Consider the following 20,055-nt stretch of genomic DNA (forward strand, 5'->3'; position numbering starts at 1 on the left):
ACCGTTCGAGGGACCGTTCGTTCCTGAGCCTTGCTCGATAAAGACCGGGCATAATCTCCGTTCCGCTTTGGTTTGGTTTGGTTTGGTTACTTCTCTCTTTCTCTTTCCCATTTTCCACCTTAAACCCTTCATGTCGCTTTCCTCCTCACCTAAGACTACTACTACTTATCTATTGCCCGCTCTGCTCTTATTCTTAGATTATTCTTATCCTGTTTTTGGGTATTGTTTGTTCCCATATCCTTACTTTGCCTTTTGTTCATTGGCAGTTCTTCCGAATCTCCTCCGTCTGTGTCGCCCTCTCTCGGCTTTCCTGCCGGGCTTTATCATGGCTACCACGACCGCCGATAGCAATTCGCGGCCCTCCTTCAACACCGCGGATGTCTCGGATCAGCTCCTACAGCACGATGCCACCCTGGCAGTAGGCGACTCGATCACCCTAACACTGGGAAGCGATTCTTTGCTTGTTGTCGGTAGGTCTAGATGCTCAATGGCTGGTTTGAGATATTTTGATTCCATCGTTCTTGATAACTAACCACAACCTCGGGTGCGCGCAGACGAACGCTCCGGCCGCAAATCCGAGCGCGGATGCTGTACAGTGCGGATTCGGAAGGATGCAGGTAACTCCAACTCACAAAACCCACGACTGTAGTAGAAGCCCAGCAACCCTGGCCTGACAGATTTCCCACGGTTCTAGCTACCAGAATTTCCCACACTATTTCTTTGTACAATGTCTTGGACGCCGATCTATCGCCGGCCGGTTTGACGATCACCTATGCGGAGCCGAAGCACAAAGACGAAGTCTCCGTGGCCGCCCTTCAATACTCGATCCGCGAGGAGGAGAAGAGCGCCGCCGAAACCTGGATGAAGAAGTTACTCGATGCCGCCTACGGCTCCGCCCAGCGTAATAAGAGACTCAAAGTCCTGATCAATCCTTTCGGTGGCCAGGGTCACGCTGCCAAGCTGTATTCGACGTATGCAGCGCCCATCCTTGCTTCGGCACGCTGTCAGATTGACGTGCAGGAGACCACGCACCGCGGTCACGCAACGGAGATTGTGCAACAACTCGACATCAACGCGTACGATGCGATTGTATGCTGCTCCGGCGATGGGTTGCCGTATGAGGTCTTCAACGGATTGGCGCAGAAGCCCAATGCACGGGAAGCGCTCGCCAAGGTGGCCGTAGCCCTGCTCCCTGGTGGATCGGGCAACGCCATGACGTGGAATCTGTGCGGAACCGGCAGTATCTCGGTGGCAGCTCTGGCGATCGTGAAGGGCTTGCGGACACCGCTGGATCTGGTGTCCATCACGCAGGGGAACACCCGCACGCTGTCGTTTCTGTCTCAGTCCTTCGGAATTATCGCTGAATCTGATCTGGGGACCGACGATATCCGTTGGATGGGGGCTCATCGTTTCACATATGGGTTTCTCAAGCGGCTCATGCACATGACAGTCTATCCATGCGACCTCGCGATCAAGGTGGTCATGGACGATAAGCAGGCGATCAAGAACCATTACAACACCTATGCGCAAAGCCAGCCCGCTGGACGCCCTGCCGAGCCCACTGCAGACCAGTCGGGTGGCTTGCCTGAGCTCGTCTACGGGACTGTACAGGATGAGTTGCCCAAGGATTGGGAGGTAATTCCGGCTGAGACTCTGGGCAACTTTTATGCGGGCAACATGGCCATTATGTCGAAAGATACCAACTTCTTCCCTGCATCGGTGCCCAATGACGGGCTTATGGACATTGTCACCATCGATGGAACCGTCAGTCGGCTGAGATCTCTCAAAATGATGACAGAGATCCCCGAGGGAGGTTTCTTCGATATGCCCGAAGTCAACATCCGAAAGGCGTTAGCATACCGACTTGTCCCTCGGGAGAAGGAGGGATACATCAGTGTGGATGGGGAGAGCATTCCTTTTGAGGCCTTCCAGGGGGAGATTCACAAGGGTCTCGGTACTGTGCTGTCGAAGTCCGGACACTTGTACGAGGCAGAGGGACCCAGGCCTTAAGGTGCCGAACCGGTCGCTGGAATACCTTTTTTGCTTCAGTTTTGTTTTCCAGTTTTTGCACTCCGATGATACCCTGGACTTTTGAGGAAAGCACTGGCTTGCTTTCTGTTTCGGGTTGGATCAACCTGTCCTGACAAGATACATACATAGTGTACACTACCTAGAGAAGAGAGAAGAACGGGTAGCTGATAGAATCTGTATAGATATTGTTATAAATTATTCAATGTTCAACCTCCGCATCTGCCGGATCGGAGCATCAAACAAGGATGACTTCCCAAAAAGAAAAATAGCATATACAAGTACAGTACATGAACCAAACTCCGAGTCAACCCTTTTCGCAAAGAAACTTTTGTTGTTGTATGTGTTCGTTCTCTCATCTAATCATCCCCGAACCCACCCCATTCCGCATCCTCATCCTCCTCTTCATCCTCCTCTTCATCCTCCTCATCATCATCATCACTATCACTCTCGACCTTCCGCTCCTTCCACCCCCATTCAACCAACCGATCATCCTCCAACGCCTCCGCCGCCCGCACCCGCACCGGCTTGTACGGACTCTCCTTGCTCAACCTCTCGAGCGGCCGCAACAACAACTCCGGCGGCACCTGCAGACCCTTAGGTTTTCTGATCGTCGTTCCCTCCTCCCCCGCCGTCGTAACCTCCTCAAACTCCAGCACCTTCTCCAACTCATCCACCCAGATATCCATCACATGGTACCGCAACCCGTCCGGCCCATGCGGCATGGGGATGAAATCCTCCGCCTCGTTGGCCGGGGGCTGATCCGGGTCGAAATTGAGTGGGCAGAGCGGCCCCTCCTCCAAGATGGCGAGGTAGGACTCCAGCGCGGCCAAATCCACCTCCCCGTCTTGTTGCTGTTCCTCTTCTTCTTGTGGTTGCTGTTGCTGCTGCTGCTGTTGGCCCTTGCCCTTCCGCTTCTTACCCCCCTTTTTGTTGCTGCTGTTGGTGCTTTCCTCCTCCCGCTTGCGCTTCTTCCCGTCCGCGGTGGCATCGTTCCCGGAGGGTTGGGTGCTGGTGCCATTCCCCTTCAGAAACACCTCAAACGCCACCCCGACGTAACACCGGATCAGGAACAGGTACTTGTCCAGCCGGAGGCGGTCGATCGAGTGGAAGTCCCGCCCGATGGTCAGCCAGAAGGCGCGCAGGAACTTGTGGAGCGTGGGGCGCGGCAGCGTCGGCACGAGGTTGTAGGACAGCGTCCGCGCCAGGGCTTGTTGCGTGAGCGGGCGGTCGGAGTGGTAGAAGCCTTTCGTTCATTAGTTTGGATTTTCATTTCTTGGGGGGGAGGTTTGTGGGGGCCAAGGGGGCAGGGGGGCAGGGTGTTGTAGGTTTTGGGGAGAGGGGCAAGGCTGCGCACAGAAGAAAAGTCCCTTCCAGAGTTTGAGGAGGTCGAGGTTAGAGAGGTCGGTTTTGGCGCGCAGGAACAGCGTGAGGGAGTTCGTGGCTTTGTCGCGGAGTTTTTTGTCTACCGGAATATTCATTAGTATTGGTTTTGTTGGAGGGGGAGATTGGAGGCGTGAGGGCGTACCGCTGGATGCGAGCTCCTTTATGAAAGGAGTTTTGCCGACGTCCGTCATGGTGGGAGGTTTCCCCGGGGACAATGCGCGATTGCAGTGGGGGTGTGGGTGGATTTGAGGGGAGAGTCTGCTGGGAGTAGGCCACTGGTGACGATCTTATTGTAGGATGACTGGAAAAGCTGGTGGGTTGCGTGGACAAGGATTGGAGTATTGGTCGCGATACGGCGCGGACTTTGAAGCCATACACTTTTTTTTCTTTGGGAGATTGTGTCGGTGTTTGCAGTGTTTGATCGTGAGGGGCTGTTGATTGGTGGGCGGGAAGGTGCTGGGGCTGTGGGGCGCGTGTGGGGCTTTTTAGTTTGAGGAATGGACTGCACTGCACTGAGTGGTGTAGCCCACCATGTAAGTATCATAGCTCATAACTTCTAAGTGTCTAGTATATACTCATATCTCACAGGTATATTTATATCGAACCGGAGATAGCCTAAGCAGTCAGACCTCTTCAGAAGGTGTACTCTGCCCTGACTCGGGCTTGATCTGACGGATCTCGAATCCACCTTCATCCTTATCCTCGCCCTTCTGCGGCCAGAGGATCTGCCGCGTCACGATCGCCCGAACCATCATGTAGCACACAAACAGCCACATCAGAATCAGAGGCGGCACCATCACACATCCGATGATGTTGATCGCCTTGCAGGAGAAAGCCTTCCCGATCGCAAAGGTCGCCGTGATCAATGCTGTGTTCGGGAAAACGAACGAGAACCACGCCATCGAGAAGACCATCTTTCCCGGCCCGATCGCCGACCAGTGCGCGAAGCTCGCGATGAAGAAGAAGAAAAGCGCTAGCCTAGAAAAGGGAAACGTTGGCTGGTGCAAAAGACAGGGATAAGGTATGGTATGCACTTACCCCCAGAGCCATAAACACGAGAAATCCGCGACCACCTTCACAATGTCCGCTGCTAGAGGCCCGTTGCCCATGAAATCGCTGGGAAAGCTTCGTTTCGCGTGAGACGCCATGTTGACGATGCCCGACACGGTGAAGCCACTGGGACCCACGGATACAAACATTCCGGGGCGGACGTTCTCCCGAGGAAGCTTTTGGGACATGAGCCGATAGATGAAGGCGGAGTAGACCATCAGTGAGACAAGGAACCCCACGCCTTGAATGGTGGTGCCCCCAATGATAATGCGGAGAGCGCGAGAGGGTTCGAGGGTCGAGCTTAGGACTCCCGCGTGGGGGCCGATGATTAGCATAGGATATGCGGGGAAGATCCAGATTGGTGTCATCTGAGCGATCGTGAACGTCTGCGTTGACCACCTGCGCGAGAGAACATTAACTTTCCAGCCCAAGGAAAGGACGCCTGGGGTGCATTTACAGGATTAGATATATGGCTGCAGAAGAGATGACGGCTAGGGCGGCGTCAATCCAGAAGAGAATTCCCACCGCGTACGTGAGCCACGGACCGGTATGGTCGGGTCCATATTGCGAGATGTTGATCAGGATCGTGCCAAAGGAAACCAACGATGCAGGAACAAACAGAGACTCCGTCGGATGCAAGAACGATGCTTTGAACGTGTAAGGGTATAAGTAAAAGCGCGTAAGCAGCAGACACCAGATTATAACGTAGAAAACCAAGTTGAGAAGGAAGAATATGATGCCAATCGTCTCCAGGCCGCGAAATCTATAGGGAACTTGGACGAGATTAATTGACGAAGCGAATGTCCAGCGTGAGAATATTTGACTTACTAAAGTACAGAACGTTGGCAATCCCTCCCGTGGCCATGGTCAATGTGAAATAGGCCCATGTGAAGTGACGAAGCCGGCCTTTCCATCCGATTTTCGCCGTAGCCCAGTCCACTTCCCGTCGCCGGCGTTTCTCTTTGTTGCCGTGCGCTTCAGCCCGTTGATACGAAGGTTGGTTCAGCGCCTCAAGAGCCGAAGTATGCGCCTCGCGCACTTGGCCCCCTCTAGATGGGAATGGAAACGCCCCGAGATCATTCTGTGTGTCTTCGATCGTCGGTGTGCGATATCCTTCCTCCCCGCGATTGCGCGTGTGTCGGGGAGATAAAAGCTCGCTTGCCATTGCTGAGATCCCAACCTTTGCATTAGTTGTCTAGGGACAATTGACATTCCACAGAATCAATCAGAAGAGAAGATGGTATCTTTCCTGGAAGCAGAGTTCGAAGTTTCAGGGAGCGATGAAGTCAGAATAGCCAGAGTGGAGACTCGTCCTGCCTTGGCTATAGGCTATACCTGCTGATACCAGTGAGGACCAAAGTCTACCGAGCACAAGAAATTGGTAAAAGAACTTGGGAAGCCGAATCATGCCTCCAGAGCGGCAGTAAGAGATGATAGTCGATCGCCTATTATACCGGATCTGTTGTGGCTGGTGCTTGCAAGCGTGCTGTTCAGGTGTTGGCACCAATCGTTTGCAAATGACGATCTAGGCCGGTCGATAAGTGGAGGAGCGAGCGAGCGTGCGGTAGGACACGCGATTCAAGCTTCTTCCCCTGGAGAAGTAGCGACATTCAAGAGTAAAAACTACTCTTGTTGAGCCAGATTGTTGCTACGTAGGAATAGTTCAGGTTGAGGATTTTGTCTCCATCTCGGTTACCGGCACACGCAGCCTCATGGCGGCGGGGAAGCGGGAAAAAGGTCAAGGCACCCAAGCTTGCGGATCAATTGCAGGCGCTGCGTCATTGCCAAGAGACGGACGGATTCAGTTGCCCGCCTGTCTTTGATATGCGGAGGCGGAGGTGGAGGTGCGTGTTGCTTTGGCACATATTGAGTACAGTTTCACTTGCTATCAGTATTCCTCTCCCAAGTCAATGGTGAGATGAAGATTGGTGCGCGTCTTCCAGTTTACTTTCCCCAAGGGTCAAGTTCTTTGTTAGTCCCATGGATTGTGCTGTCAGGCTATTGGCTTCATTAGGTCTTGCTGGGCGAATGGCGTTTTGCGAAAAATGGCTTGAGGCACTTTTCGATGTAGGACCTATGATAGCCCTGTGATTCTCCAGTGACAGCAAGCAGGAAGTGGGTAGCGACCTAAAGATGTAAATATGTGCATGATTGCGTTGCTGCATGGGTGCATGCATCATTTGTTATGGATTTCTTTATGTGCATGGTTACATAATCGGATGCTTTGCGGAACATCCGCTTACTTGACACTCCACTCCGTTCCGACCTGGCACATACTTCACAGCTTAAAAGATATCGTATGAGTATCCATGATAACCTTTCGTCAAGCTACTATGGCCCATAATGCTTTTCAAATGTGTATTCTACAAGGCTCCAGTTCTTTAAATACAACAGAATTGTATCATTTTGTCGCCACGGTCCTAGACTCAAAGCCTGAAATTGCCAAGCATACACGAGACCGCTCATTTGAGCTCAGGAACGAGGAGTATTATACTTGTGTCCCCTGTGAATCATAATAGGTACAAGGACTTTAAGCTCCGCTTAAAGCCGTCTGGGGAGCATAGCGGATGATATGGTTGGGTAGCAACGACAGGGTCCATGAATAAGTATCTGCAAGCTTAGACGGATCTTCCGCATCCGGATCTTTCTGACGCAGTTTCCCTCCAAACATAGGACACAGAGCGGCTCGGCTCAAGAGCTGATTTCCGATGATTACCTTCAAAAAGAGAGTCCAAGTGCCAGGTGCTCTGTGGATGCTACCTAATTCGCTCCTCGTTACGACAATTGGCCCATTGTTACACATGGTTTATCATGACATCACCACTAGGAGCACTCGAAGCGAAGAGGTTTAATCAGTCTCCCGACAGGGGATGGAAGGAGATTTTACCCTACCATGTACTGGCGCAAAATAAGTACCCCTGCTATTCATGGACAATCCCTGTTGCTCTGGTGGGGCACTTCTCTCGGCGAGCGAAGCAGTTCATATACCATCCCACCCTCTGACCTCTTTCCTCACTGACAATATTCCCTTATATGCGCGCCTTCATCGTTCTACCTCCTCTCTCTCATCATCAGCGTTGACCCACCGGTCTCTGATTGAACGCTAAGCACCTCAGGCCATGGCTAGCAACAAAGAGACCAGTGACATCTCTCCCACCTCTTCTGCGGGAAACGGTCAGGATGACGAGATTACTCCCCTCAGATCGCCCAAGCTGGAGCGTGAGAATAGCACATTCTTCGAGCAAATGGACCCCGACCGCAAAGCCGAGTTGACTCGCATAGCCTCCAACTATCAGTCCACCTTTTCCCGACGTCAAACTACCGACTCAGGCGTTGGCGGGGCGAGCATTGAACGCAAGGATACTGTTGAGAACTTGGAAATGGGAGACCCTGTTCTAGATCCAACGAGTGGTCAGTTCGACCACAACAAATGGGTCCGGAAGGTGCTCAGGCTGTTGGATAAAGAGGGCATTCCCCGTCCTCCCTCCACTGGTATAGTCTTCCAGAATCTGAATGTCTCTGGCTCCGGATCAGCTCTGCAGTATCAGAGCAGCGTACCCTCCTTGCTGATGGCCCCATTCAGGCCACAGGAATACCTGGGCTTTCTACGTCACTCACCCGAGAAACACATCTTACGTGACTTCGACGGGCTGTTGAAAAGTGGTGAGCTGCTGATAGTCTTGGGCCGTCCCGGGAGTGGATGTTCGACATTTCTGAAGTCGTTGTGTGGAGAACTACACGGATTAAAGCTTCGTAAGAGCTCCGAGATTCAATACAACTGCATTTCGATGGAAAAAATGCACAAGGAGTTCAAGGGCGAGGTTCTTTACAATCAAGAGGTGGACAAGCACTTCCCTCACCTCACAGTCGGGCAAACACTGGAATTTGCTGCTGCTGCAAGAGCTCCTGAAGTACGGTTGCGCGATATCACTCGTCAGCGATACGCCAAGTATGTTACTCAAGTGGCGATGACTATATTTGGTCTGACGCACACGTACAACACGAAGGGTATGCCTTCTCATCAAAGGGCCCTTAAGCCTCGTGGATTGCTAACACAAAGTCTAGTTGGCGATGACTACATCAGAGGAGTCTCGGGTGGAGAAAGAAAACGTGTCAGGTAGGTTCCCCTCCACGGGCCTTTCTTTTCCGTGTTATACTGACATGCTCTTAGCATTGCTGAAATGGCACGTAAGTGAATTATGCTTACCCAGTGTATCCGCATGTATTGACTTCCCATAGTCTCGGGAGCCCCTGTCGGCGCCTGGGACAACAGCACTCGAGGATTGGACTCGGCGAGTGCGCTTGAATTTGTGAAGGCGCTGCGAGTCAGTTCTAACCTGGTTGGTACCTGTCATGCAGTTGCCATCTACCAGGCATCTCAAGCGATCTACGATGTCTTTGACAAAGCCATTGTTCTATATGAAGGCCGGGAAATCTACTTCGGACCTTGCAGCGAAGCTAGAGACTACTTTCTCAATATGGGCTGGGACTGTCCTCCACGCCAAACAACCGGTGATTTCTTGACATCAGTGACCAATCCTCAGGAGCGCAAAGCGCGAGAAGGGATGGAAAGCAAGGTCCCTCGGACTCCAGATGAGTTTGAAGCCTATTGGAAGAAAAGCCCTCAGTATGCCAAGCTACAGGAGGATATTTATCAGCATATAAAAGAATATCCGCTGGGGGGACAGTCGGAGCAGATGTTCCATGAGATGAAGCATGTCAGACAGGCAAAACATGTGCGGCCGAAGAGCCCTTATGTTATCTCGATACCAATGCAGGTCAAGCTCTGCACAATCAGAGCTTACCAGAGGTGTGTTCTCGTTTCCCCTGGAACTATCTGTCTACTAACTGTTATAGAATCTGGAATGATAAACCCTCGACCTTGACAAATGTCATTGGTCGAATCGCAATGTCCTTGATCATCGGCTCGATGTATTATGGGTGCGTCCATCAGCCCTTCTAGCTTCCGTATTCACTGACGCGTCCAGGACACCAAATGCTACTCAAGGCTTCCAGAGCAAGGGGGCTGCTCTTTTCTTTGCAGTTCTGTAAGTTTGCCTGCGCCAGAGCGCAATCCTTCATTCGTCATCGACCACTTTACTAATTCTGCTTAGTATGAATGCCCTGATCAGCATCACGGAGATCAACTCACTTTACGATCAACGTCCTATTATTGAGAAGCAAGCCTCTTATGCCTTTGTCCATCCATTCGCTGAAGCATTCGGTGGTATTGTTTCGGATATCCCTGTCAAATTCGTCTCCGCTGTCGTATTCAATATCATTTTTTATTTCCTGGCTGGCCTCGTGAGTGAACCGCCTTGCTAATCTTGCATAAGGTAAGATTTTACTAACGAGCCACAGCGATATGCGGCATCGCAATTCTTCATTTTCTTCCTCTTCACGTTTCTGAGCACACTCGCGATGTCCGGCATCTTCCGCACCCTTGCAGCAGCAACTAAAACTCTGGCCCAGGCCATGGCTATGGCCGGTGTCATGGTCTTGGCCATTGTTATTTATACTGGATTCGTGATCCCTACGCCGCAAATGTCAGACATTCCGTGGTTTAGCTGGATCCGATGGATAAACCCGGTATACTACACATTTGAGGCTCTCATAGCCAACGAGTTCCACGGTAGACGATTCACGTGCTCAGCATTTGTGCCAGCTTACCCCAACTTAAGTGGGGACTCGTTCATTTGTTCTGTCCGGGGCGCTGTCGCAGGAGAGCGGACTGTGTCTGGAGATGCCTATATCGAAACCCAGTACAGGTATACTTACGCACATGAATGGAGAAACCTGGGTATTTTGATCGGCTTCTGGATCTTCTTTACCGCCCTGTACCTGGTGGCAACTGAGCTCAACTCTGCTACTTCGTCAAAGGCCGAATTTCTCGTATTCCGTCGAGGCCACGTGCCCCCACATATGCGCAACCTGGACAAAAGGTCACAAGCCGAAGAAGGCACCACAGATGCCGCCTTAGCTCAGAGGCCTACTGAGAATGAGAAAGATGCATCTGCCATTCCCGAGCAGCATAGCATATTCACATGGCGGAATGTCTGCTATGACATACCCGTCAAGGGAGGCGAGCGGCGCCTTCTCGACCATGTTTCAGGTTGGGTCAAGCCAGGAACTCTCACGGCCTTGATGGGAGTCTCAGGCGCCGGCAAGACTACTCTACTTGATGTGCTAGCAAAACGTGTCTCAATAGGAGTTGTCACCGGCGAGACTTTGGTAGACGGTAAAGCTCTTGACAACAGTTTTCCCAGAAAGACAGGCTATGTGCAACAGCAGGATCTGCACCTGCCTACAACGACTGTGCGAGAGGCATTGCGATTCAGTGCCCTCTTACGCCAGCCCAAATCGGTGTCAAAGAAAGAGAAGTACAAGTATGTTGAGGAAGTTATTGAAATGCTTAACATGCAAGACTTTGCCAGCGCAATCGTGGGTACGCCAGGCGAAGGATTGAATGTAGAGCAAAGGAAGTTATTGACTATCGGCGTTGAACTTGCCGCAAAGCCTGCTCTTCTCATCTTTCTTGACGAGCCGACAAGTGGGCTGGACTCCCAAAGCTCATGGGCTATCTGTTCCTTTTTAAGGAAGCTCGCAGATCACGGCCAAGCAGTCCTCTCGACTATCCATCAGCCAAGCGCGCTCTTATTTCAGGAGTTTGACCGTCTTTTGTTCCTGGCTAAGGGAGGGCGAACGGTATACTTCGGTGATATCGGAGATCAATCCCGCACCCTGTTGGACTACTTCGAAGTCAACGGTGCTAGACCGTGCGGCTCATCCGAGAATGTGAGTAGCTTGTCCGCCAATCTTACAGTGTACTAACATGACATAGCCCGCTGAGTATATGCTTGAGATTATTGGAGCCGGAGCATCGGGAAAGGCGACTCAGGATTGGGCGGCGGTTTGGAATGATAGCCAGGAGGCCAAGAACATCCAGAAGGAGATTGACAGGATCTGTCAGGAGAGATTATCAGCTCCCGAGTCTCAAGATAACACAGCCCAGAAGAGCGAATTTGCTATGCCCTTTACTAACCAGGTTTGGCATGTCACGCATCGAGTGTTCCAGCAATACTGGCGCGAGCCTGCTTACGTTTGGGCCAAGCTCGCTCTAGCTACAGCTGCATCTCTTTTCATTGGTTTTACATTCTTCAAACCGAACAGCACTCAACAAGGGTTCCAGGATGTCTTGTTTAGCGCCTTCATGATGACCTCGATATTCTCCACACTGGTGCAACAGTAAGTTACATGTAGATTTCCATGGGCATCGCCACTAACGAAAATAGAATCATGCCCAAATTTGTGGTCCAGCGATCTTTGTATGAGGTTCGAGAACGACCATCGAAGGCCTATTCATGGGCGGCCTTTTTGATTGCCAACGTTCTTGTCGAGATACCTTACCAGGTGATTGCGGGTATAATCGCATGGGCGTCTTACTACTACCCAGTCTATGGAGCGAACCAGGCATCCGCCCGCCAGGGACTTATGCTGCTTCTTATCACCCAGTTCTACGTGTTCACTTCGACTTTTGCGTCCCTGATCATCTGTGCCCTACCCGACGCCGAGACAGGAGGTTCGATCGCAACGCTACTGTTCATCATGGCGCTTACCTTCAACGGTGTCATGCAGGCTCCCTCCGCTCTCCCGGGATTCTGGATCTTCATGTACCGGGTCTCTCCCCTAACGTACCTGATCGCGGGAATTACGGCGACGGGGTTACACGGGAGAACCATTCGTTGTTCCAGCGAGGAGATGAGCGTGTTCAACCCTCCATCCGGCCAGACCTGCGGAGACTACATGGCTCAGTACCTGCAGGTTGCCCCGGGGGAATTGTACAATCCCACAGCGACACAGGGATGCGAGTACTGCCAGTTGAGAAACGCCGATCAATACCTCGCGTCGAGCAACATTTGTACGTACTGATTACCTCCTCTCGTCTATAATGTTGTTGACTAATCAGTTAAAAAGACTACAGCGAACGCTGGCGCAACTACGGTATCGGCTGGGCTTACATCGGTTTCAACGTCCTCGGTACCGTGGCCTTGTACTACATCTTCCGGGTCAAGCACTACAATCCCACCAGCCTGGTGCGGGGAGTCGTGGATGGCGCAAGGGTCGTCTGCCGGGTATTCAAGCGCCGGTCTGGACGCACGCCCAAGGGCAGAGAGGCCGAGAACGGGAGATTGTTGTAGATTGCTTGCTTTCGTGTCCGGAATGATGTGTTGGTGGTGTGTATGGTTAATGTTTGCTTTAATCTATGGCTTGTTTCCGACCACTACATTTTCAGATAGCATGGATCCCATTTCTTCATAAGCAGTCCGCATGGTCAATCGGCCCCAAAAACATGGTGACGAAAAGTAGCCCTGGAACTATCGCACTCCTGTCGCTAAGACGTTCTAACTCACCCCGTAATAGATCTAGGGATCATGTCAATCACTTCCCCGAAACGTGTCATCCACATCCACAAGCTCCACAAAACATTCGACATCATCACGCAAACCGCGGAGCACGGTACAACATGATCAACTATATGCTAATCCGGCTCTCCATCAACCAAACACCATCCACCCAGGATAAAAACAATCTAAAAAGTGTACCACGAACCACAATCCCCTCGCTCTCCGGAAACACACTCCGATACCCCCTCATCAAGTAAAAAGAAAGAAAACAAACCCTCCGTTCAAGCACACCAGATCTCCATCAAGGTGGGCCCTTCCGAAGAAAACGTAACTCAGAACCCCTCGAATCGTACCCAAAGGTTTACTACCACAGCTCGTCTAGAGTCAACAAAGCCTAGCAGCTCTTCAGTTTTCATTCTGTGTATAGAAGATCGTTGTTGTTTCACCTTCGCGCAAGATACTTCAACTTGCGTCTCTCAACCTTATCCCCAGCTGCCCTGGCATCATGTGTCTAAACCAAAAGTAAAGGCTAACTTCCAACAACGAATCAGGTGGCGTACCGGTCATCCGCTTCAGCATCATTGGTCTAGTGGTAGAATTCATCGTTGCCATCGATGAGGCCCGTGTTCGATTCACGGATGATGCATTCTTCTTTGGTTTTTTAAATCTAGTGCACTTGCGATAGATACAGAGAGTGAAGACCCGTCTTTTCTGTGTTTCTTTTGATTGCTGCTGTATATCAGTCATAGCCTGTTATTCTGGATGGTACCGTGGTTACGAAGGAGCTTGAACTGAGACTAAGCCTGGGTGGGGGCGAGGGGGTCCCGATGGTTTGTCGCGATGATATATTTACTATGCGTCGCAGGTTAGGCGCATTCGAATAGGAAAGGAGTTCTCTGCGAGCGACACACTGCTGGTAATCAATTCATCTGCTAAGATAGCTGGCTGGCTAAATAGTTATCAACAAACCTCAATGCATGTGCCAGAAGAAATTTCAGAAGCTTGGGGGAAAAGAAACGAAACCAATATAGCCGTTGAATCGTACGTAGCGGGTAGAATCTCATGACCCATAATTCATCACGCATGATACATGATCGTAACAAGCTCAAAAGTGTCAACATACATTACCCGTAGGAGACGGGTATATCGTCAAATAGAAACTTTGACTAGACTGGGGCTCGTTCCAAACATTTAAGTCAACAAGTCATTGTGCACACCACGCAAAATCCATCGAAAGAGCGCGCAAGGACGTAAAAGACCAGGAAATGAGTAGGAGTAGTATTCGACATGGGGTAAATCGAGCACAAAGAACTGGAATCGACGAATTCATTGGCATCGATAGGGGGAATCAAAACAGCGGAGAGGCGGGAAAAATCAGCCAACGTAGGTGGGGGTATTATGCAAAGAGCAGGGAAAATTAGATTAAAGCATTAAAACAAATGTGATGAGAGGAGATGAGGGTAATATGCAAGGCTGTCATTAGTTGCAATGTAAAATCGTTGTGTAAAGTAGGGGAATGGGTGAAGCTGGCACCCACAAATAAATGCGGTTAAGACGCTGTAAGGGTTGAAGTCAAAGGGTCCGAAAGGTAGAGTCTGACCCACGGAGTCATCTCGAATCAGCCATCAATGTGGCATTCTGATCTGTCGAGAGAGAGCTGCAGAAGCCGGTAGATTGTGCATAAGCATTGAAGATGTCAAATAAACCAGGCACGTTCTCAACCGTTTGTGAGCTGTCATGAAAGGACATGTCGTGGGACCACTAATGCGTTGACGACATGGCCTGGGTTCCAACCCTGGTCGATCAGGGGCTCGTGCTCTTTCAGAATCCTGCCCAGGTAGGCAATTCTTACGCGGTAACTGCGAGGGATCTTCATGTAAGGTTAGCGATACGTTCGATGCAGTTGCATACGATTGAAGTATAATGCGTGATGACGTACCACCGCCTCCTGCTGCAATTTGCGTGCAATGAAGCCAACATTCTCGGTCTTTCCCACCGACAAGTCAATGTCCGGGCCTCCGCGGTCACTTAGTCGTGCTCGCACTCGGATCAAATCCCGCTCGCTGGTCTTCCCCTTCTCATCACGGCGGCGTTCCAGGTCGACGTCGGTTGCGATCAGGTCATCCCCTGAAGCTTCGTCCGAGGACAACCTGCCATCGTCGGTGTCGAATTCGTCCTCCTGGTCATGCACCGATCGAGCCATGTTCTCTGGGTCGCTTACAATGCACTGTGGTAATCGGTAAAGAGCGCCTTGTTCGTCGTAGCAACCCTGGCAGAGATCGCCGGTTGGGACTGTGATGCCAGCTGCATCAATAATGGTCTGCGCTGTCGACATATCGCCAGCCCGCATTAGAGATACTGCTGCAGACAGAGCAGCCCAAATTTCTGGACGACCCGTGACTCTGGTCTCGAAGAATGCCGTGCGCTCCTGATCGAGCTGCGCCCGACTCCACAATCGTCGCTTGCTATACCAGACATGACGACGGATGGGGGCGTTGTAATGCTGGCTGAGGGAAAAGTGATCATTCCGGATAGTCCGGGCGCCGCGTGTGCTAGTAGAAGCGTTGGTGCCAGACAGCGCATTGCTGGTTGTGATCGCTCGATGAGGAGACGATTCGCGACGCCGCTCTTCCGTGGCTACCCGCGCTGCATAGGCCGAATTATCGCTGTCGCGCGATGAGGAAAAGCAGCAGCCCTGGTCGATGACATGATATTAAAGTTAGACTCGCCGAGACTATTGTACTGTAGAAGCGAGGGAGCGGTGTGGTATGGTGAGTATGTGAAGCTCCTGGCAGAAGCATGTACAATTCAGGCATGACACACGAAAGAACATTCCAGAAGGGGAGAAAAGACATACCATCTTGAAAGAGCAAGCTCCATCAGCCGAAAGGAAGCACTATAGTTGATTAGGGCCAGCGACGTCCAGACTAATTGTAGGACAGCGAAGGGGTATTGATCCGACGAAGATAAGCGGCGGAGGAAGAGAGAGGAGAGGGGACTGAGGTTGCGGGCGAGGTACCAGAGGAGAGACAAGCTTATTGGGGCTAATGCGCCGGTGTTCAGCGACAGAAAAAATGATTTGTTCAAGCCATCTAATTGGGAAGCCAGTCGTATGACCCGAATAGTGGTGAGAATTGGCTGGATCAAAGGGCTACTACTAATGTTTAGTGGTGGCAACGGAGCGGCGGGTTGCAGCTCACTCGCATGACGACACCACGGGGGGAGCAACTCAACACAGTGAGAAGACACACTCCTCTATGTTTTGCTAGCAATAAGCAATAAGAGCAGTAGCAGTAGCAGAGCAGACCCCTATGGGAACGTGACTTGGAGGCTTAGGGAGAAAAGACTTGGCGAGGCAAGGAAGATGTAAGTGAACGGTTGAGAAGAGGAGAAGAAACAAAGAGAGGAGGAGAACTTACGAGGTTCAGAGACCGAAGAGGGGGAAGGAAGGAATGGAGCGAACGCCGGGTTGACCGTGAGGGGGAAGAAAAATAAGGGAATCCCTCAAATACACCTTCTCGGATCAAATCACCTATCATTCAGGTTCATTCGTCCATTCCCCTTCCAGTGTTATTGATTTACACCAGTGGTGCATTTCTACTGTTCCTTGTTGTGTGACAGACTTTCCAGCCAGACCGTTAGGCTTGACCGCAGACGAGATGAGATGGTGGCGCAGCCAAGAATGAGGTTTGCGGAAATCTTCCGGCATGCGAAACACAGACTGAATTATCAGTCACCAGCTCATGCTATACAACAATCTACTGGAACACTAGCGGTCAGGAATCTGGCAGGTCGTATCATCCACTCCAAAGGGTGGAGGGCACAATTAAGCTTCTATAGTCAATGGTGGTATACTACTGTGTACACATACAATAGGCTAATTACTCAATACCAGCTCAGCTTAGTTCGTCGTCTTCATCCTCGTCATCACTACCGAAGATAGCCTTGAATACCGCCTCTCCTGGTCGCTCCGCCTCCAAAGCTTCGTTGCGTTCCGGCTCAATGACCACAGGCTCGCGAAGGACCACCGATGCTGCTTGCGCCGACGATGCATCTTCTGCACCAGACGTAAGAGATCCACCTCGGCCGGCGTCAATCATAAGCTGATTCATGACTTCGCGCGACACCAATTCTTTAGGTCCTGGAACATTCTGGTACCCAGCGGAATGGAAGCGCCCGCCAGATGGCGGGGCATCCGTGCGCCCGCTTGCTTCTCCAGGATCTATCTGAACGTGATCCGGAGGCTTGACGTTAAATCGCTTACACAGCAGGCGCGTGGGATAGAGTGATATGGTGCTTCGAGTCATCGGGCCGAACATGCCAATCCGGGCAGCCTCTACTGCAGGGTCTTCAGGTTTTGCGGCAGGCTTGCTGAGGAGCGGATCAGCCGATGATGCATCGAGTTTATCGGACGACTCTCTCGGGCCTGATGAAGCCGAAGTAAAACGCGATGCCATTAACCCAGACATGGGTTTGAAGACCTCTGCAGCTCGGGCGAACTCGTCCAGCTCCAGGGCCCATTCATCCGTAGTAGACCCTGGGTTTCGATCAGGCATCGTATCTCGAAGCCCAGCTCGCACCTCGAGGAAGGTTCGATAGCGTTTTCTTTTCCCCAGGTCTTCCGAATATGGCATCCAGCCACTTGCCGCTCGGGTCAAAGCCTGAACAGCCACCTGCTTATCTAGTTTCGGCACTAAGTCCCACAAGTCTTTTCGCTTCTGCGCCTCGGAGAGCTCGTAGCCCTTTGGCGCCTTCTCACTCAAGGCTGGCGGTAAGTCTGTCTTTCCGGTCAACTTCGCAATTCGCTCTCGACCTTCCGGGGTCAGCCAGTCGAATATAGATTTCCCTGGTAACTGCGCCTCGCCCAAAAGCGCAGCTCGAGCGGCTGGGTCCAGAGTTGAGGCCTTGGCTGCCTCTGCTGTAGAAACATAATTCGATACGTCTTGTTTCTGAGTCGGTGTTTTATTGGATTTCCAGCCTGCCGGTATTTCAGGAGCCGCATACTTCTTTTCTTGGGTGGAGATAGTCATGTTGGAGATGCCATCGACAAGCAAAAACCCTTCCAGCGGTAAACGGCCATCGTGGCATTTCCTGAAGCCACTTGAGCTTTTGGCCGCGAGAACCTTCTTGGGAATATAGATCGGTTTATTGCTTATCAGAGGATTCGAGGATCCCGTGACTAGTTTTGCGTCTTCAATGGACTTTGCCTTTTTCTTCTTCTTTTTATCTCCCCCAATGACACGATTGTAAGAAATTTGAGGCCCCATCGAATATGGGTCTTCGTCATCTGACCCAGTATCGTTGAGTACTCCAACGCCAAAGCCTCCGCGACGAGTTTCCTTGGCTTTGGGCTGTTTAGGCTTTCCTGGAGCTATGAGTCGTTTGCCAAAGAAGGAGTCATCTTCCTCGCCGTCCGAGTCACCGCGTGTCAACGCGCGAGCGTCAAGGCGGGTCTCCCCTTGGAAGCCAAGTCCCTTGTGATCGGTTTTGTGGATGAAGGCCACCATTGGCGGATTCTCCGGGGCAAACAAAAACGTCTTGTTGGCATCCTCACCATCCTGCGTGGTGCCGTCACCTAGGTTGGCGCGTCGTCGCACTTTGGGACCAACACCTTGACCCTCCCTCCACCCCATCTTCTTCAAAAGTTTCACACCCATGGTTTCCCCGGTGGTTTTGAGAAGGTCCATCAACCCCCCGCGGCGCGCCAATTCGGTATCTGTCGTGCCAAACCCTGCAAAGTCATCATTTGTGGAAACCGTCTTTGCTTCCTCTGCTTCCCGGATATCCTCCTCATCCATAAAATCTTCAATCTGTTGTTTCCGGTTGTCCTTGGCACGGTTCTGGCGTGATGAGACGAAGGTTGCAGGGGTCCATCCCTCCTTCGACCCGACAGTATTGAAGTACCTGAAGAGGGTCGACCTTTAGTGTGCTGTCCACAGCGATCCATGAATCGTGAGCTCACCCGGCACTGAATCCACCGGTGAAGGCGCCATGCAGGCGTTTTCTTCCCCGGTCATCGGTCACTTCTTGCTTCCAGATGGGCGCGTAGGAGCCATCATCACGGACGCCGGCATCCAAGGGTGGAAGGGGAGTTCCGTAAAGAGCGTAGGGTGACTGCTGCGCCTGTAGATCGGCCTCGAAGGCGGCTCGAGTTCTTTTACCAGCCATGCGGGGTGTGAATTCAGTCAAGCATTACTATGGCTAAATCGATTGAATACGGTCAACAACTGTAAATCTCAATAGTGTATATGGTTTGGAAGCCTACCTTGAAAGAGCGAATAGGTGATGCTGGTAAGATATGGAGGATCAGAGTGACTTGGAAGCAGTTCAATGTTGCGACTGCCAAGGACGAAGACATGTGACGGTACGGAATACGTACGGTCGGCTGCTCTGCGCACCGCCACTGGTTGTGGCTGGTAAGTTACTGTAAACATGCGCGGGTCTCATCTCTGGAATCTGTAATGGAGTTGCTGAGAGCATCAACGCTAGACACACAAATCCACCCCCAAACTTTATGCTTTCAACCCGGAATGTCTAAAGAACAATGTCATTTAACAGCCGCCAGTGACTTCTATATTTTCATACTCGATTGATACGAACACGAACTCCAAGTCTGTGTGCACTACGAAAACACCTATAGCTCATATGATGCTCCGCACCTGTATAACACACATACACTCAGGAGCATGTAACAACAAGAAGAAGAGTTGTATATATGAAGAGGCAATATTTTTTGCTCTGCTCCAGAATTATCATCAATCAGCGAATAATGCTTGGCAAGAGATGTGAGCTCATAGGACCAATTTAATTTGGACCGATCAACTGGGAATCTCCAGTGATCAGCATCTGCCTCTCTCGTCATTCTGCCCATCCATGCCCAAAGGAAAGAAAGGATTGAGGACCAAAAAGTCCGACGTGCCACTGCCTCGTGGGAAGGCAACGGCACAGGGCGACTCTGCGTGACAGCTTACAAATAAGGGCGAGCGCCCCGTGGTCACTGAGGAAATTGAGGGACTGACCCTGTGTAGGTACTGACTGTACTTAACCGCGGTTTATTAGCCCGAATTGAAGTGGTGGAAATGAATTGGCTGTATGGATGGATGTAGTGTCTCGTTTCCCCTGCGTGACTTGATGAATATCAATGAATCCAAGATCCATGCAGAAACAGAATACGAGCCACAGTCAT

At 51.4% G+C, this 20,055-nt stretch overlaps 6 protein-coding genes and 1 non-coding gene across 7 annotated transcripts; 3 read left to right on the forward strand and 4 right to left on the reverse strand.

Annotated features, from left to right (window-relative positions):
- The first annotated feature begins 91 nt into the window (after positions 1-91).
- On the forward strand, positions 92-2,198 carry BO72DRAFT_447335 (putative sphingosine kinase (SphK)). The gene is made up of 3 exons (XM_040944514.1): positions 92-470; positions 555-617; positions 695-2,198. The coding sequence occupies exons 1-3, from the start codon at positions 326-328 to the stop codon at positions 2,008-2,010; spliced, it is 1,524 nt and encodes a 507-aa protein (XP_040802292.1). The 5' UTR covers positions 92-325; the 3' UTR covers positions 2,011-2,198.
- Positions 2,199-2,230: 32 nt separating this feature from the next.
- BO72DRAFT_527040 (ribosomal RNA processing 1 family protein) lies at positions 2,231-3,763 on the reverse strand. Its single transcript, XM_040950079.1, has 3 exons — positions 3,557-3,763; positions 3,386-3,493; positions 2,231-3,274 (listed from the first exon to the last, which is right to left on the reverse strand). The coding sequence occupies exons 1-3, from the start codon at positions 3,603-3,605 to the stop codon at positions 2,388-2,390; spliced, it is 1,044 nt and encodes a 347-aa protein (XP_040802293.1). The 5' UTR covers positions 3,606-3,763; the 3' UTR covers positions 2,231-2,387.
- A 181-nt stretch (positions 3,764-3,944) lies between these two features.
- On the reverse strand, positions 3,945-5,629 carry BO72DRAFT_402446 (putative C4-dicarboxylate transporter/malic acid transport protein; the record flags this gene model as incomplete). Its single annotated transcript, XM_040942212.1, has 4 exons — positions 3,945-4,392; positions 4,453-4,863; positions 4,922-5,237; positions 5,293-5,629. The coding sequence occupies 4 exons, from the start codon at positions 5,627-5,629 to the stop codon at positions 4,038-4,040; spliced, it is 1,419 nt and encodes a 472-aa protein (XP_040802294.1). The 3' UTR covers positions 3,945-4,037.
- A 2,080-nt stretch (positions 5,630-7,709) lies between these two features.
- BO72DRAFT_375846 (uncharacterized protein) lies at positions 7,710-12,662 on the forward strand (the record flags this gene model as incomplete). Its single annotated transcript, XM_040941191.1, has 11 exons — positions 7,710-8,472; positions 8,530-8,581; positions 8,636-8,652; positions 8,704-9,274; positions 9,322-9,405; positions 9,453-9,512; positions 9,579-9,768; positions 9,826-11,259; positions 11,306-11,709; positions 11,757-12,382; positions 12,439-12,662. 11 exons carry the CDS (start codon positions 7,710-7,712, stop codon positions 12,660-12,662), a joined length of 4,425 nt encoding a protein of 1,474 aa, XP_040802295.1.
- A 782-nt stretch (positions 12,663-13,444) lies between these two features.
- Positions 13,445-13,515, forward strand: BO72DRAFT_t110. The gene has a single exon. It is a non-coding gene; the product is annotated as a tRNA-Gly (tRNA).
- Positions 13,516-14,297: 782 nt separating this feature from the next.
- BO72DRAFT_79877 (uncharacterized protein) lies at positions 14,298-16,046 on the reverse strand. The gene is made up of 4 exons (XM_040950729.1): positions 15,889-16,046; positions 15,727-15,765; positions 14,809-15,564; positions 14,298-14,739 (listed from the first exon to the last, which is right to left on the reverse strand). Exons 2-4 carry the CDS (start codon positions 15,727-15,729, stop codon positions 14,605-14,607), a joined length of 894 nt encoding a protein of 297 aa, XP_040802296.1. The 5' UTR covers positions 15,730-15,765; positions 15,889-16,046; the 3' UTR covers positions 14,298-14,604.
- Positions 16,047-16,765: 719 nt separating this feature from the next.
- On the reverse strand, positions 16,766-19,186 carry BO72DRAFT_485470 (putative G-patch domain protein; the record flags this gene model as incomplete). Its single annotated transcript, XM_040947893.1, has 3 exons — positions 19,135-19,186; positions 18,832-19,070; positions 16,766-18,773 (listed from the first exon to the last, which is right to left on the reverse strand). The coding sequence occupies exons 2-3, from the start codon at positions 19,035-19,037 to the stop codon at positions 16,766-16,768; spliced, it is 2,214 nt and encodes a 737-aa protein (XP_040802297.1). The 5' UTR covers positions 19,038-19,070; positions 19,135-19,186.
- Between the last annotated feature and the right edge of the window lie 869 nt (positions 19,187-20,055).

The sequence above is a fragment of the Aspergillus fijiensis genome, assembly GCF_003184825.1.
Source record: "Aspergillus fijiensis CBS 313.89 unplaced genomic scaffold BO72scaffold_18, whole genome shotgun sequence".
Lineage (NCBI taxonomy): Eukaryota > Fungi > Ascomycota > Eurotiomycetes > Eurotiales > Aspergillaceae > Aspergillus > Aspergillus fijiensis.